The sequence below is a fragment of the Hydra viridissima genome, unplaced genomic scaffold (genome assembly GCF_058129835.1).
Source record: "Hydra viridissima isolate aposymbiotic clone 2 unplaced genomic scaffold, HvirCarnegie_v1 scaffold_6, whole genome shotgun sequence".
Classification (NCBI taxonomy): domain Eukaryota; kingdom Metazoa; phylum Cnidaria; class Hydrozoa; order Anthoathecata; family Hydridae; genus Hydra; species Hydra viridissima.
The window spans coordinates 14,340,223-14,357,625 of record NW_028324305.1 but is presented as its reverse complement, the minus strand read 5'-3'; the positions used below and the strand labels follow the sequence as shown (position 1 = coordinate 14,357,625).

The 17,403-nt window shown below is 26.5% G+C and overlaps 1 protein-coding gene and 1 pseudogene across 1 annotated transcript in view; one reads left to right on the top strand and one right to left on the bottom strand.

Annotated features, from left to right (window-relative positions):
* Positions 1–13,296, bottom strand: part of LOC145189698 (uncharacterized) — a 30,165-nt gene extending 16,869 nt beyond the window's left edge. The window contains exons 1-12 of the mRNA XM_090089447.1: positions 13,176–13,296; positions 9,863–9,908; positions 8,280–8,374; positions 7,732–8,152; positions 7,414–7,576; positions 5,492–6,078; positions 4,651–4,977; positions 3,333–3,431; positions 2,745–2,981; positions 2,212–2,393; positions 1,697–1,861; positions 272–1,037 (exon numbers count right to left, since the gene is read on the bottom strand). Coding sequence (XP_089945573.1) covers positions 272–1,037; positions 1,697–1,861; positions 2,212–2,393; positions 2,745–2,981; positions 3,333–3,431; positions 4,651–4,977; positions 5,492–6,078; positions 7,414–7,576; positions 7,732–8,152; positions 8,280–8,374; positions 9,863–9,908; positions 13,176–13,243 — 3,156 coding nt within the window. The 5' untranslated portion in view covers positions 13,244–13,296. The remainder of the gene's footprint in view (positions 1–271; positions 1,038–1,696; positions 1,862–2,211; positions 2,394–2,744; positions 2,982–3,332; positions 3,432–4,650; positions 4,978–5,491; positions 6,079–7,413; positions 7,577–7,731; positions 8,153–8,279; positions 8,375–9,862; positions 9,909–13,175) is intronic.
* The window catches only part of LOC149887157 (uncharacterized), a 563,485-nt pseudogene that overhangs the window by 475,702 nt on the left and 70,380 nt on the right, over positions 1–17,403 (top strand).

Here is a 17,403-nt window from a genome sequence, read left to right as displayed (position 1 = left end):
TGATAATTACTTTTAATCAAAAATGAGGTAATAATCCCACTTTATAATCTAGATTTTAATTAATTTTATATTATTAATCCCTTTGACATATTTTTTTGTTACATTCAAAAGTGTTGTTCAGTACACTTTGTAATTTGGTGGGCCAACACAGTATGTACACTTGTTTACTTCAATTTCATTTCATTTTTGGTGTTAGTGTTTCAATGTTTTGTAATGTTGCCTGCTTTTAGTTAAATTTAAACTGAAAGCTTGTAAGATATTATAAGCTTACCGGATCATTAACATCTTCTGGTTCAGGAGCAAAAATGTTTTCTTCATTTTCCTCATCATTTAAAAAGTCGTCAATTTCTTGTGTTGTATCAGGCTGCATTAAATCCATGTCTAGGTCTTCTTGCTTAACTGAAAGCATGCCAGGTGAAAGAAGATCATTTTCTACACCTAAACCTTCAAGATCAAATGGAGCACCTAATACATTGGAAGCAGATGGATCTTCAGGATCTACAGAACAGGAAACTTCTTCACTCATAATTGAATTTGTCTTTGTTTCCTCTCTCTTTCTTACAATGTTTCGTTCTTTACGAAGATTTGTTCTGTGTATAGGAGCTCTAATAACTTGTGTTTTAATCTCCTTTAAACCAGTTTCTGTTAAATGAAAGTTTGGCTTTTCAATATCATCCATTCGCAATCGTGCTTTTAAATTACTAAGATCAATAGCAAATGTTCCGCATTCATTGATTTCTGCATGTTGAGGTATTAGTGGCATTGCTTCTAACTCAATACGCTTCTGTTCTTTAAGTTCAGAACGAGAAAGTTTTTTTGCTTTTAAACTTACTAATGGTTTTGTTTTTCTTTGAACTTGATTTTGACAAGAGATAGCTTTTCTTATACTGACTTTTGAAATAATGCTTGCCTTTAAGTTTGTATAAATACCAAGATGTTTTGTTTTTGGTCGACACCTGATACAATGATAAGTAAGATTGCAAGCAAGGTCAACATCTTCTTCTGAATAAAGACCATCACACTCTCCATGCAACCATCTAATAAACATATACATGATAAATATATAAAACATATAACCAAAACTTAAATAAATTGAATGTAATATGACTCGACTCATTTAAATATAGAATAACTAACAAACAGAAACCATTAATTTTAGCAATTAAATATGTTTAGAATAATGATAAAAGTAGGTTTCACAAAAATGAAAAAAAAAAGATATTAACAGAGAAAAATTAAGTCATAACCCATATTATTTATTAAGCCAAACAGGACATCTGATAAATTATTTTAAGCATAAATATTAAGTCTTTTAAGTTGGAACTTAAAAATGAATTGCCCACTGTATCATACTTTTAACCTCATTTTTGAAATAAAAATTATTAATATACTTTTATTATTTAACTAAAAATATATATATTGCAGTTGAACTTGCAATTTTGAAGCTTTCTATTTTGTTTGCATGAAAAATATTTCATTTGAAACATGTCTGTATCAAAAATATTTGCAGCTAATACAAAATGATTTTCATCTTACATATTTTCATATTTTTATTTAAATTAGCATATTTAATAAACCTAACCACTTGGGTACCTGTACCAAACTTGAAAAACTATTTTGGGCCTGCTTAAGAGGCTTACTAAAAGGTTTATGCATGATAATAACACTGTTTAGGTTTTAACAATAACAAAATTACCTGTTACATTTTTCACATTGAATTACTAGATTGTTAGGCTCATATGCATATGAACAAATTGAACAGTATTGCTCACTAGAGCAAGGACCACATTGAGTATAGTTAGCCATCCATAAGTTATTAAAACCAGCATCTTTACTGCCACAGTCCTCACAGACTACACACCTATATAATAAATATAAAAAAGTTAAAAAAAATAAAGCTAGGGTAGACAGACTACAACATAAGTCAAACTGACTAACTTTACACGAGAGACGAAAAAACTTAATTATTATTTTAAATTATTAAATTCACTAATTGAGATTTAAAAAAAACACTTGCAAATTTCATAGATTTACAGATGCTATTGCTTTAGTACATTTGTATATTTACAGAAATTAGATACATAATAAAATAAAAAAATGAAACTTTTGATTTTGGTGCTTTAGTTTGCCAGCCCTAAAAATTTCAGAGAAAATACTTGGTAGCAATAACAAGATTTTTACATTAACTTTATTTAAATAAATAAAAATTACCATTGACATTTCCAACCACCAATAGGAACTTCTTCTAAAGGAGGATCCAGACAATATGTGTGAAAACTTATATCACAGACATCACACAACAATAGGTGCCCCTCATCTGAATTCCTTCCACATCCTTCACAAACAGAACAGTCCAAACACCTCCATCCCCGTGTTAATATAACTTCATTGATCTTTAAAAAAGTTGTAAAAGATAGGAAATAGGATTAGACAGCAAAAAGTAAGTTAATTAAAAAATTTTTTTTAACTAATCTTTCTTAAATAAGCAATTAACTGATATATTGCAAGCTTACAGACAGTAAGTACAGATATTCAAGTAAGGCTCAGATTGAATTTTGGAGTACATAAAATAGTTTATTTTCTTTGGTTAAAGTAAAAGTTGACCCATAATTTTAACATGGTCTTATTTTGTGAACAAATAAAGTAAAAGACTTTTTACTTCATTTTACACAAATTTAATTTTTCAATTATTGTTTATATTTTTTTTTTCATCATTAAAAAATGGGAAAATATTTAAAAATTACCATGACATTAACACAGAAAGGATGAAAACACTGGCCACACTGGACACAACCAATTAAGTAACCTTCATTCCCTTTACCCAAACTCCCACAACACATACATATATCTTGTTTTAATGTGAATGAATCACGAGTTGAAACTATAACAACTGTGGAATGAAGACCAACAACTTCATTTTCTTCTTCCTCTTCTGCTCTTATTCCATTTTCAGCTTTGTCAGAATACTTCATGTTATTTGACTGTCAAAAAGAAAAAAAATTGTAAGGTTTTTTTTTGTGCCTTTTTCTCCTTTAAAAAAAATGTCAGTAATCATAAATAAAGGTAATGATAATAATAAATGGGTAAATGGTAATAATAAAAGTGATGATGATGATGATGATGATGATGATGATGATGATGATGATGATGATGATGATGATGATGATGATGATGAATGATGATGATGATGATGATGATGATGATGATGATGATGATGATGATGATGATGATGATGATGATGATGATGATGATGATGATGATGATGATGATGATGATGATGATGTAAATATGTATGTAAATTATTTTTAAAATTCCAGACACGTTATTCCTACCACATCTTTTTCCTCCTTCTGTGGATCTTGAGAAATGATCTGAGATTCATTCAAGTAATTTGGACTTCTGCTAAACTGTCCACGTCCCCGAAAGGATTTCTAAATACATTTTAGATTTAATAATTTAAATATATGGATCATTCTACAAAAATGACAGTTAACATATTCAACTCTTAGAGTGAAATAAGATAATATTTTGTGTGTGTGTGTGTGTGTGTGTGTGTGTGTGTGTGTGTGTGTGTGTGTGTGTGTGTGTGTGTGTGTGTGTGTGTGTGTACATTTCCAAAATAAACTGAATTGTAACATTGACAGTTAATTCATCTGAATTGAAAAAAAAAAAAAATCTTTGTAACTAATTTTAAGTTAGATTTACTTAGAAAGTACTTTGAGAGTGCTGTCACACATTGTATAACGTATCCTATCATTTCTTGTTTTATGGTTGTCACTTTGTTGGTTAAACAAAAATGAAATATCACACTTAAAGTGTTATCATTGCAAGACACTAATCCTGGGATGTTACATTTAATCTAGTGAAGCTTTTACTTATATACAAGGAAATTTAGTATTGTAAGACAAATTGTAACTTAAATATACAAAACTAAAACCCTTATCAATCTAAATTTTCATTAAACCTAAATTGTTTCTTATCATCAATTTTGTCTACTTATATAATTAATTGGTAGCTTTTATAAAAAAAATTGTTTCAACAATCAAGATGTAAATCATCAAAAAAATAATTGAGGTGTAAATTTATATTTTATTTTAAAGCAACTAACAATAATAAACAATGTTGAGTTTTGTGGCACTTGAGATTTATAATCCAATTATCCTACAACAAAAGTTAAACAGTATTAAATCCATGGTGTAACATAAGATTAATGCAAGTCTATTGATATTTAAGCATTCAATTTAATTTTTTTATATATTGGCATGATACTTCCTCATGGAACCATATATATTTTATTTAACATCAAGAAAAGAAAAATCTCTTTATGAATAAAATTAAAGATAAAACATACATAAGTTATAAGATAAATATAAGTTTACAAGTAAGAAGGCTCAGAAGACCATTTATGATCTTTATTTCAGCAAAACAAAACTATTTGATTTGCACCTTTTCAAAACTTTCAATAATAAAATGCTGGAATCTGTTTTCTTTTTGCAAGTATCACTATTTGCTCCCTTTTTGTTTTCTTATTTTATAGTTTAATCTTTAACAAGGTTAGGCTATAAAAAGATCATTCAACATAGTATAATGCTCATATAATGCTGTATGTATTAAATGAAAAGGGTTACAGAAAAAAAGAAAAGTTTTTACCTTAAAACTTCTCTTCAATTTTTGCTCATGGCCTCTTCCTCGACCTCGAAATGATTGCGCACTTTGGTAACTATCACTTATAAGACTGCTACTGTAAGGAGAATCTATCGTTGACTCGCTCTCTTTTTCATCAAATTTTGATTCACTCTCTTTTCCATCAAATTTTTGTTCATCACCAGAATAAACTTTAATTTCAGTGTCTAAGTTCAAACATGAATCTATAAAATTGCTTGATGCAGCCAAGGAAAAAAGTTCCGCTTCTTCAATAGACACCACTTTCTGGCCTGATGAAAGTAAATCTTGATCGTACCAGGAATTAGATTCATTCTGCAAAATGTTTTTTTTGTAAGTTTATAAAACACAATATTCAAATGCATTTTTTTAATCTAAGAAATTCAGATTAAAAATCTATTATCTAAATAAATTAAATGAAAAAATTACAATAAAAAAATGTAGCCATAGTTTAGCTTATAATGACAAGATCATAACCAGTGAGACTAGGGTCATGCAACTCCATAAGAGTTGACTGTGATAATTTACATACATTTATGAGTTTAAACATTTCTGGTATATTAATGAGTCTTGGCCAGGATTATCTACATGTAATTACTAATATGTTGTTAAATAAACTAAAGCAACCAGAAACATTATAGTAATATACTTTTACAAATATATCAAGTTTAATTCAATATGAAAACTATGTTTAACCATGTATAAATATTTATTTTTTTACACTTTAAAATATTATATTTTTGAAAATAAAAAATACACAGCAAAATCTGTAATAACAAAAACTGTTATAACTCAATTTATATTCAAACAAATAAAAGATCATATTTACCTCATAACTATCAGCTTTCATATACCTATCTCCTTCAATGCACTCTGGACAAATGTATTCACTACCATCATCCAAAGGTGTGTGACATTCCCCATGTACACATTTAAAACATTTTTTGCATTGTAATGCATCACCATTGTTGAATAGCCTTACAGCACGCTTGCATACTGGACAACTTTGACCCTTTTTTCTTTGCTGATAGCAGCGATCACATAGTGAGAAATTATTATGCCACCTGCATGAAGGACCAGAACCTGGTTTTGATGATCCACAATCACTACATTTACGACAACTGACACACTTCCAAACTGACTTGGGAACCATAGATATTGGGGGATTTAAGCAATAAATATGGTAGCCTTTATCACATTGATCACAACACAGCATTTTTTCTTCATCACCTGGTTGTTTGCAACCTTGGCATACTTTGCAGTATGAGCATTGCCATCCCATTCGAACAACAGGAGTTATTGGAATATTCATCTCAACACAGTAACTATGGAAATGACGCCCACAGCTTGTGCAGAACAGCTGAGATTGCATGTTATCAGATTTTTGACAAGTATCACAAAATGCGTCAGCATCAACTGAAAAATTACTCTAATGTGTTTACATTATTGTTTTAATTGAAAAAAATTTAATTCAAATATAAAATAATTTTCAATTCAAATTACTATTTCTATTAACTCTAATTTTTTAAACCTTCAATATGAACAACTGTGAAATAAATACAGCAAAAAAAAAACTAAATGCTTGCCAACTTATATAAACTTTTAAGGATTTCAGCTACAAAATACTTAGTAGATTAGTGTTTGATAATAATAGTTCTACAAATTTTGAAAAGTTTATTGTTATATTTCAAAAATTTATTGTTATATTTCAAAAATTTATTGTTATAAATGAAATGTGCCATTTCTTAATGATGCCACATTTTGAAATATAACAATAATTTTTTTAGTTGGTTTTAATGTTTCCATGAAAAAGGAAAAATGTTTTCCAACTAAAGGTAATAAGTAAATGTTTTTGTTTTTTAAGAAAAATTATATTAGTAAAACTTTAAAATGTCTTCAATTTGTATTCCTTTTTCTTTTCTTGAATTATTTACTTATTTTTTGCATACAAGGAAAGAATCTCTTGAATTGTCCACCAGTAATTTGCAAGCATTGATGGTCTCTATTTACCTCAATATCTTTTTTCTATAGCTGTAACATCTTGAAGCACTTCACATGCTGCCACTCACAGCTACACAATTTAGTGTATAGAAATTCAGATTAGAGTCAAGAAAATGAATTTTAAAAGACATGTTACAAACAAAATGTTTGAAGAACTGAATGAGTTTTTTAACCATTCCCTTGTGGCTGATCTATTTTGATAGAACTCTTTTGTACAACTGCCCCATTCACATAAGAAGCAACAATACCAATTAAGATAAAAACCACCCTGAAGACCAAGTAAGATAGCAAACACTTTCAGGTTGCCATAGAATGACCTTTATGAAACTGCATTGGTCCACGTTAAGATTTTTTATTGGTCACCAATACTAAATTATGTAGTCTATAGCAAAAGTTGCATCATGCGTTTTATAACTTTTACATCATTAAATGATTACTTATACCTTAGAAACTAAAACTAATATATATTTTTAAATGTTATTTTGTTTTTAGCACCTCAAAATATGTGAGAACAGCTTTTTTCATGTTCTCAATTTTTTATCTGTATAGCTGTGTAAAAAATAAAATAGTCCAGTTATTGAAATCAATTTTAAAAACCTCAAAACTAATATCAACAGCCTGATATTAGGGTGTTGATGTTTGATGTGTTTTTGTTTTTACATTAACCATGCTTTATTAATTTTTAAATATATAAATTTTAAATGAAATTAAAAAAAAAAAGAAAAAAAATTAAAAAAAAAAAAACCTTACTCAATTTTTCTGATCTATCTAAGTGTTCTGGACATAGAAGGATCATACTGGTTATGTTCTGAAATGCTCCAGCACTAGCACAACAAGGATAATGAAAAAGCTTGCTACATCTTTGCACTTGGCACTCCACACTTGCTCCAAATCGAAAACAATGGCTGCATTTCTGTTCAGAGAAATCAAATTAAAACAATAGTTAGGTTCTACGAACTTCAAAAAAATTTTTAAAAAATCATATTAAGGAAAACAAATTTTAAAATCAAAACTTGCCATGCTCATTTGTTTTATGAAAATAATGTTGAAACAAGAAGCAACAAATACCTTAACAAGAGCTTTAGCAATTGCTTTATCAACATTTTCTAAATCATATGAATCAGTTTGACAAACACCTGCAGACCAAGCCGCACAGCAATGATGTGCCCATAGAAAACCGTCATTATCCAAAACTTCAGTAAAATCTTGCATTGTTGCTGTGCCAAAGGCAGTCATATCAGGAGGCAGATTTAAATCATTATCAATACTTTGCTTCCTGCGTCGACGCTTATGAAAAACTTTCTCCTTTATTTCCTTTTTATTATTTAAAGTGTCTGAGGTGTACATTTCTATATCCTCTTTTGGAACTTCATTTTTAATTTTGTCACTTTTTTTAAGAGTACTTTGTGATACTCTATAACGAGTTAATTGCCCAAGTATTAATGTCATTTCGTACCCACAGTTGCACAGAGCACAAACTTCATGGGTTCTATAGAAAAATAAAATTTTACAAACTGCATTTTGATTGATTTTTTTAATTATATCAATTTTGTATAAGCAACATGTAACTAGTTAAAAACATCAGTACACACATAATACTTTAATAATATAATTACATCTCATCATCTTTGGATGGTGATATAGGGTCAAATTCTTGTGAACTTGTGTTTCCTGAAAAACTTTCAGGTGAATTGTTTACTGAATCCATTACCTGACAAAAAAAAATGTTTTAAATTTATGAATAAAAAATTCTATCTATGTTATTCATTAAAATGATGTTTGAAATTCCAAAAAGAAAAAAAAAAACATTTTCAAAAATCTGCAACTTTTCTAGAACTCTCAAAATTATGATGAAAAATATCATTTATTTATTACAACATAGTTATCAACTATTCTGTTGTATTTTTATTTAACATGAAATTTCACTGAAAGGTTGTTAATCTTAAAGAAATAGTAAATTATTTTCTAATTTGAAAATCACATTTAATAATGATTTTATTTATAAACAAATTGAGAATAATTGTGAATGTTAAAAAACTTTTATTTACTTTCTACAACTTTATACTTCAAGTTACTCAAAAATTTAAAAAAATAAAAATAAAAAAAAGTAAAATTTCAAAAAATTAATTTTAATTTTAGAACTTAATATTTGCTAAAATTTTTTTTTTATTTTTATAATGAAAACTCAAATCACATCCAGTTTTTAACAAATTTTATAACAATTTCTCAAACAAAAATTGGGAGTTAAATTAATTAAAATTTCAAACAACTTTTACTTTTCATGCTGATAAAAAAAAAGTATTCTACATTGAAAAATCAACACATAAAAAGTTAGAATATACAAATACATAGCCTGAATGATTGGTACAGCCACAGGTGTTTAGGCAGTAGTTGCCTAACCCTTACCCCTACCTTAATATAAAAAATGATTTAAAACCCAGTTATCTGATTTTCAAAATAATTACCATAGGTTTTCAGGTTTTGAAGACAGCATACCAAATGGCAATGGCCCTACTCAACTACTCAAGAAAAAATTTTTCATATAAAACAAATCTAAGGATTACAATGAATCAGGAACATTTTGAAATTTAAGAATTTTGAGAATTAAAGGGAAGTTGAGGCAATCTTGTAACATTGAATATAGAGAAACACTCATCAATGATATTGCAAAATTTGTAGTTACTTGTAATGGACAACTTGAATTTCCCTGATCTATGTGTAATTATATATGTATAATATACAAATGTATATTATTCATACATATATAATTACACATAGATCCATATATTGTGATTTTATTTGTATATTTATCTGTATATTGCATATTTTCCGCATAGATTATTGTATATTGTGATTTTACTAAATGCTATAACCATGTCTGTAACCCTTGGTATTAATATGCTAATATTATTTTTAGGTTGTAAATAATATGAGAAAATATAATTTGTAGATAATTTTATTCGTAAAACCTCATATCAAAATTTTGGATTAAATTTTAATTATAAGACTGAATTTTTAAAATTTTTTAAAACTTAAATATTCATAAAAAAATTACTTTTTATTACCAATTCGGTGTATTGTGTTTATTATTTTTAACAAAAGAATTAACAAAAGAATTAAGATGATTATATATAACGATTATATTAAGATGATTCTTATATTTACATCTTAAAACTTCTAATAATAAATAAAAAGTTACCAGTTCCAATCCTTCATTCAACATTCCATTGACACTGTTCATATGGCTTCAGTAAAAGTTAAAAAAAACAACAAGTAATTACTAACAAAAGTAATGACTAAAAAAATATAATAATGTAATAAAAAAAGAAAAATAGAAAAAAGCAGAATTTTGAAATTCAATGTGTAAAATTATTTCTAAAAAGTAAGTAAATTTTAAATATTAATGTCAACAACTACTTTTAATTATAACATAAAAACAATAACAATGTATAAAATGATTACAACAAAATTAAAACAAAAAATTATAGTCATTTATACCATAAGTTTTTCTTTCTGTACTTTTTATTACTATTACTATTTTTATTTTTGTTATTTTTGTTATTATTATTATTATTATTATTATTATTATTATTATTATTATTATTATTATTATTATTATTATTATTATTATTATTATTATTATTATTTTTATTAGAGTGCGCCAAGTTCCCGTATTTACGGGAACTACGGGAGCGGGATCCTGTTCCTGCTTTTGGTATTTAAAATACGGGAACGGGATCCTGTTCCCGTAATAAATAAAATACGGGAACAGGAAATTCCCGTTCCTGTTCCCGTACGTCATTCGATGTTACGGGGTTTTCCCGTAATTATTATATTATAATATATAATATATATATATTTATATATTATGATATAATATATATATATTATATATATATTATATATGTAATATATATATTTATATATTATATATATACATATTTATATATTTATATATTATAATATATATATTTATATATTATAATATAATATAAGAAATACGGGAAAAGCCGTATTTTTACAAGTTTCCCGCATTTTACCAAGTTTCCCGCTTTTTTACGGGATTCCCGCTATTTTATGATTTGCGCGCATATATTCCCGTTTATTTTAAGATTTTAAGATTTATGTTATAAATTTGGTACTAATACTAGGAACAAACTACTATAACTATAAGGTAAATATATATAAATATTATAATAATTTAAAATTATAATTAGGTTTAAGACCTAATTATAATTTTTTTAAGTAGTTTACTGTCTTCGTTTCTTTGCTAACTTTCTTCTTTTCTTTGCTAACTTTCTTCTTTTCCTTACTAACTTTCTTCTTTTCTTTACTAACTTTCTTCTTTTCTTTACTAACTTTCTTCGTTTCTTTACTAACTTTCTTCTTTTCTTTACTAATTTTTTCTTTTCTTTACTAATTTCTTCTTTTCTTTACTAACTTTCTTCTTTTCTTTACTAACTTCTTCTTTTCTTTACTAACTTTCGTCTTTTCTTTACTAACTTTCTTCTTTTCTTTACTAACTTTCTTCGTTTCTTTACTAACTTTCGTCTTTTCTTTACTAACTTCTTCTTTTCTTTACTAACTTTCTTCTTTTCTTTACTAATTTTCTTCTTTTCTTTACTAACTTTCTTCGTTTCTTTACTAACTTTCTTCTTTTCTTTACTAATTTCTTCTTTTCTTTACTAACTTTCGTCTTTTCTTTACTAACTTTCTTCGTTTCTTTACTAACTTTCTTCTTTTCTTTACTAATTTTTTCTTTTCTTTACTAATTTCTTCTTTTCTTTACTAACTTTCTTCTTTTCTTTACTAACTTCTTCTTTTCTTTACTAACTTTCGTCTTTTCTTTACTAACTTTCTTCTTTTCTTTACTAACTTTCTTCGTTTCTTTACTAACTTTCGTCTTTTCTTTACTAACTTCTTCTTTTCTTTACTAACTTTCTTCTTTTCTTTACTAATTTTCTTCTTTTCTTTACTAACTTTCTTCGTTTCTTTACTAACTTTCTTCTTTTCTTTACTAATTTCTTCTTTTCTTTACTAACTTTCGTCTTTTCTTTACTAACTTTCTTCATTTCTTTACTAATTTTTTCTTTTCTTTACTAACTTCTTCTTTTCTTTACTAACTTTCGTCTTTTCTTTACTAACTTTCTTCTTTTCTTTATTAACTTTTTTCTTTTCTTTACTAATTTCTTCTTTTCTTTGCTAACTTGCGTCTTTTCTTTACTAACTTTCTTCATATCTTTGGTATCTTTCTTGTTAATTACCTTATTTTCCTTTGAATATAAGTTATTAGTTAGAATTAACCTTTTTTCCTTTTTTTTTTTTAGGTACATAGCTTTTATTAAAACTCCCCTGTGTGTCTTCTATGTTGTAAAAATCTTCTATGTTGTAAAAGTCTTCTATGTTGTTAAGTTAATAAATTTAAAAAATAAAAAAAAAAAATAAAAAAGAATCCAAAAAAAAACAAACACCTAAACCAAAATAAACCACAAAAAAAACAAACAAATTATATAACCAGGAAAAAAAAAGAAAAAAAAAAGCAGGAAAAAAAACCAGGAAATATTAGACGTTCCAGGTGAAAAACGGGAACAGGAACGGGATTTTCCCGTTCCCGCTTTTTAAAATACGGGAACGGGAATTCCCGTTCCCGTTTTTTTCCAAGTCCGGGAAATGAATCCCGTTCCCGGAAATTCCCGCTTTCGTTTCCCGGAAAACGGGAATTGTCACAGCCTAATTTTTATATTATTATTATTATTATTATTATTATTATTATTATTATTATTATTATTATTATTATTATTATTATTATTATTATTATTATTATTATTATTATTATCATTATTATTATCATTATTATTATCATTATTATTATCATTATGATTATCATTATTATTATTATTATTATTATCATTATGATTATCATTATTATTATTATTATTATTATTATTATTATTATTATTATTATTATTATTATTATTATTATTATTATTATTATTATTATTATTATTATTATTATTATTATTATTATTATTATTATTATTATTATTATTATTATTATTATTATTATTATTATTATTATTATTATTATTATTATTATTATTATTATTATTATTATTATTATTATTATTATTATTATTATTATTATTATTATTATTATTATTATTATTATTATTATTATTATTATTATTATTATCATTATTATTATCATTATTATTATCATTATTATTATCATTATTATCATTATTATTATATCTATTATTATTATTATCATCACCATCATCATTATTATTATTATCATTATTATTGTTGTTGTTTTGTTATTCATACTCATAAAATTACTATTGGATATAAACAACTAAAAAATGGACCATATAGCAGGTTATTGTGAATTGAGATCTGCCTTTAAGCCACAGTGAATTGAACTTATGTATTGTTGTAATAAGTGACATAAAGATAGACAATTGGATAAAACAGAATGTTAAAATTAACTAACAGGATATATATATATATACCTTTTATCAAGATCAGGTTTCTGTGCAAATGTAGGTTGTTTTTTTGGACATGAATGTTCCTCTGTCATACTTTGAATTGTTTAAAACTAAACAAACTAAATTAAATCTAAATTATATATATATGTTTATGTGTGTATATATATATATACACACATACACATACATACACACACATACATACATGCATACATTTATACATACATACATACATACATACATACATACATACATACATACATACATACATACATACATACATACATACATACATACATACATACATACACACACACAGATAAATACATATACACAACCACATGTACTCACACACAGATATATATATATATATATATATATATATATATATATATATATATATATATATATATATATATATATATATATATATATATGTATATATATATATATGTATATATATATATATATATATATATATATATATATATATATATATATATATATATATATATATATATATATATATATACTTCTGTATTTCTTTTATTTATAAACTGTATAATCAACAATGACTAAATGCTATGATGAAGTAAGATCAAAGCAGACATCTGATTCCATAAAATTTATTAAATTTATTAAACTTTATTAAATTTATGCAAATCTAGAAGCAGACTGTTATAGAACAGGGTATCCAATTAATAGAAATAATTTATCATGCTAAGATGAAAGACAAATTAACTAAGGAGTTGTTTGTAAAATTGATTTCACATAAAACTTATATACAAACATAACTGTGTAAGTAGAAGACAGAAATTATTTAGGCAACTAAAATACAGTTGATCATAATATTAAAAAGAGAACTCGTTACATAGAACTGCACAGAATATAACATAAAAAGAATGAAACATACTTTGAAAATGTTATATAAAATTAAATCTGTAATTAAACATTAAGTTCAAAATCACATTTTCTGCAAACTAGCTATAGTGTATATAAGTAGGATAACTATGGTGTATATAGCAGAATAGAAACAGTAATTTTCCTATTATACTACAATCCCATAATTTTTTTTTTTTTTTGTCTTTAGTAGACAAAGGATAACAACAGAATAAATAAGTAAACATATATATATTTATATATATATATACATATTTGTTTGTTCATATACAAAAATCTAAGTAGATAAGAAAAAACTTAGAATTTGCCTAACAAAATTAATGACAATGAAAGATCAGCTTTTAATGATTTTTACAGCAACCAGTCAGACATCATTATTAAATAAACATGATAGTTATATTCGGCAGAAAGTGCGCCGTGATTAAACTTCCATTTTGGATATCTGCCATTTTGAAACTTTCTATTTTGAATATCTCTATTCGGAAAACGGCTTTTGTTTTTAAAACTACAGTCAGCATACTGTAAAATACTCTTGTCCAAATGTCCGTGGTAAAAAAATTATGAATATCCAAAAAAAAAAAAAAAAAAAAAAAAAGTTTAAAATTTAACTAAAACTGTGAATAGAATATTGCTACAACAGAGGTGGTCTTAAAGAAGGCCTAAGTAAAGAAGAATGATAATTATCTTACAATGATTTCTCGAAACATATTGATGAAATAGAGCTCAAGAGCTAGTTTTTACACCATCGTCATTTTTAAACAAAATCAGACGAGGTTTTTTTTCTTTTTTTGTTATTTGTTCGCTTTTTTTGTGTTTTTTTTTAAAAAGACACGCTCGTTTATCGGAGTTATAAGAGTAATAATTTCTGTGCTCGCGTTAAAGCTAGTGATATTAAACTTGTTTTGAAATTAAGGCTCATACGGTTAACAATGAGTGCCTCTTATTTTTTAAACCTAAAGTTTCTTTTTGAACATTTTACTTTGTGACGTAAAACAAATCAATTAATAAATTGTTCCTAAAGCTGGACAATGGTTCATGCAAATGTTTGACAAGTCAACCCTTACTTGATGTGATTCTTTAGGAAAAGTGTTTCAATTAATCGGGTCCCAATCTGTGACTTTTATCTAGGAGAGGTTTGCCATATGAAAATAAAGGATAGGTTGCCATATCTTTGGAATCTTAATAAGGGAGAAGGGGGATATGTCGGGTTTATCGTTAATATCCGTTATTATTATAATTTATATACATATTTATATATTATATTATAAACTATGTATATATTTATAGCAATTCAATTTTTATACGTCAACTTTAATCATACGATGTCATTTTTTCTTTTTAAATATTTAATTTAATCAATTAGTAAGCAATTATTTGAACACTTCGTTTGGCCACACTTGGAACACATTTGGAACACATTTGGCCACACTTAATGACTGCTAACATTTGATTATATATCGAATTTTTCTAAATTCTGGGTGACTTTAAGACTCATGTTGTCCCAGGCTTCAGAAAATCTTTTTGTGAGGTCATCTTTATTTTTGGGGAATTTTAATGAATGGCGTTGTTGATAAAATCTTAAATATGCTCGATGAGATTTTAGTTGATAGATTGAGTTGACCAGTCTGTTTATCTTATTTCACTGATAATAGTTTTTAATAATACCTGCGATTTGTTTGGATCATTATCCTCCTAGAAGGTGTATCTTCATTCTAGTCCCAATTTTCTTGCTAAATCTTGGAGTTTATTTTGCAAAATCTCAAGATATACTTCTTTCTTCTTGGTTACATTGTTAAATTCGATGCTGCCAACCCCAGACCCAGCCATAGAACCCCATAACTCGTCGTTAAGTTTACATTTTTTAATTTTAGAGCTTATCCATTCTTTTTCCATGCTCCACTAGCTTCTCCGCCAACTTCTCCAAACTTGCCTATTGCCATCAGATTCAAAGATATAAAATTTAGAAAAAGCTTCAACAGTGTTTTCTGATTTCTCGATGTATGGCTTCTTGATAGAGTAAAAGCTCTTCAAGTTGTACTTTTTTAGTACTCTTGCAATTGTAGACTGGCACTAGAAGTTTTAGTTTTTACTATATTTTGAATATCCTGAAGACTCCTGCTTCACCTTGGGACCAATCTTATTATGGACCCGTCAGAACTTCTCAGACTTCATCGTATTTAATCAAGTCCGGACCTTAATCCAATGGATTTTTTAGTATGGAGCGCTTTTGAGGCAAAATCTTATGAAGAACCATACAAATTTTAAATAAAAACTTTTCAAACTTTTTTGTAAATGCAGTTAATTGTGTCGCACGATGTATCTTTACTTTCTTTAATATTTCAAGATGAAATTCTATTTGCTGCCTTTTCTTTGGAGGCGCTGCAACTATCCAGTTTTCTTATACCTTTCTGTGATACTCTGCACTGCGGACTTGGGAAGTTTACATTTTGTTGCTATTTTTCCAAAAGATATTTTCCCATTTTTTTCACCTTTTTAGTTCTACACATTCAAATGAGGAATCAGTAAAGGCACGAATTTGTATGTCTTTTCCATCTTGCTAATAGTTCAGTTATACATTAGTTTTAAACACTTTTCAAATATTTCTGAAAAAGTAGGGGAACCTGTTGTACCTTTGACCACGTTGTACCTTTAGTCACTTTTTCCTGTTGGCCTACTATTATCATTTTGAAAAAACATGAAGTGCTGTTTGAAATATTAGTCTATGACGACTCTTTTTAAGATAGATTGTATTGATCCACGAGAAATTATAATTTTTGGCTCTTAAAAAGTAAATATTTGTGTTAAACTTGTTTTGATAATAAAACCGTCATAAATTGTTGTTTGGTTAATGCATGATATTATCAACATTAACCAACATCTTTTTTTTATGCTACGGGAAAGCTTAGGTGATAATTTCTTAACCTAAATGGGGATTTAGATGATAATTGTTAAAGAAACCCATCACAAGTACCTTTGACCAGCGTGGGATGTTGTACCTTTGACTGGTCCATGTTGCACTTTGATATTTTGCGAACTTTAAAAGGCAAATTCTATGAAAATTATCATAAAATTCATTTACTTATTTGTAATTGCCTGATGATCAGTTTTAATGATTATTTAGCTTTACTTAACTTCTATACAGCCATAAGGAAGTAAGAGCAGAAAAATGTATAATCATTTCTGTTAATATGTTTTTGTTTAAAACGTGAAGGAGCAAGGTTGATATTTTTTTCAAGAAGATGTAATGATAAGTTATTTTACATGAACCACAGCTAATGTATCTTGGTAGATCTTATGCATTCAATAAAGAAATCATAAGAATTATATAAAAGCTATAAAAATGTTTTAGTAT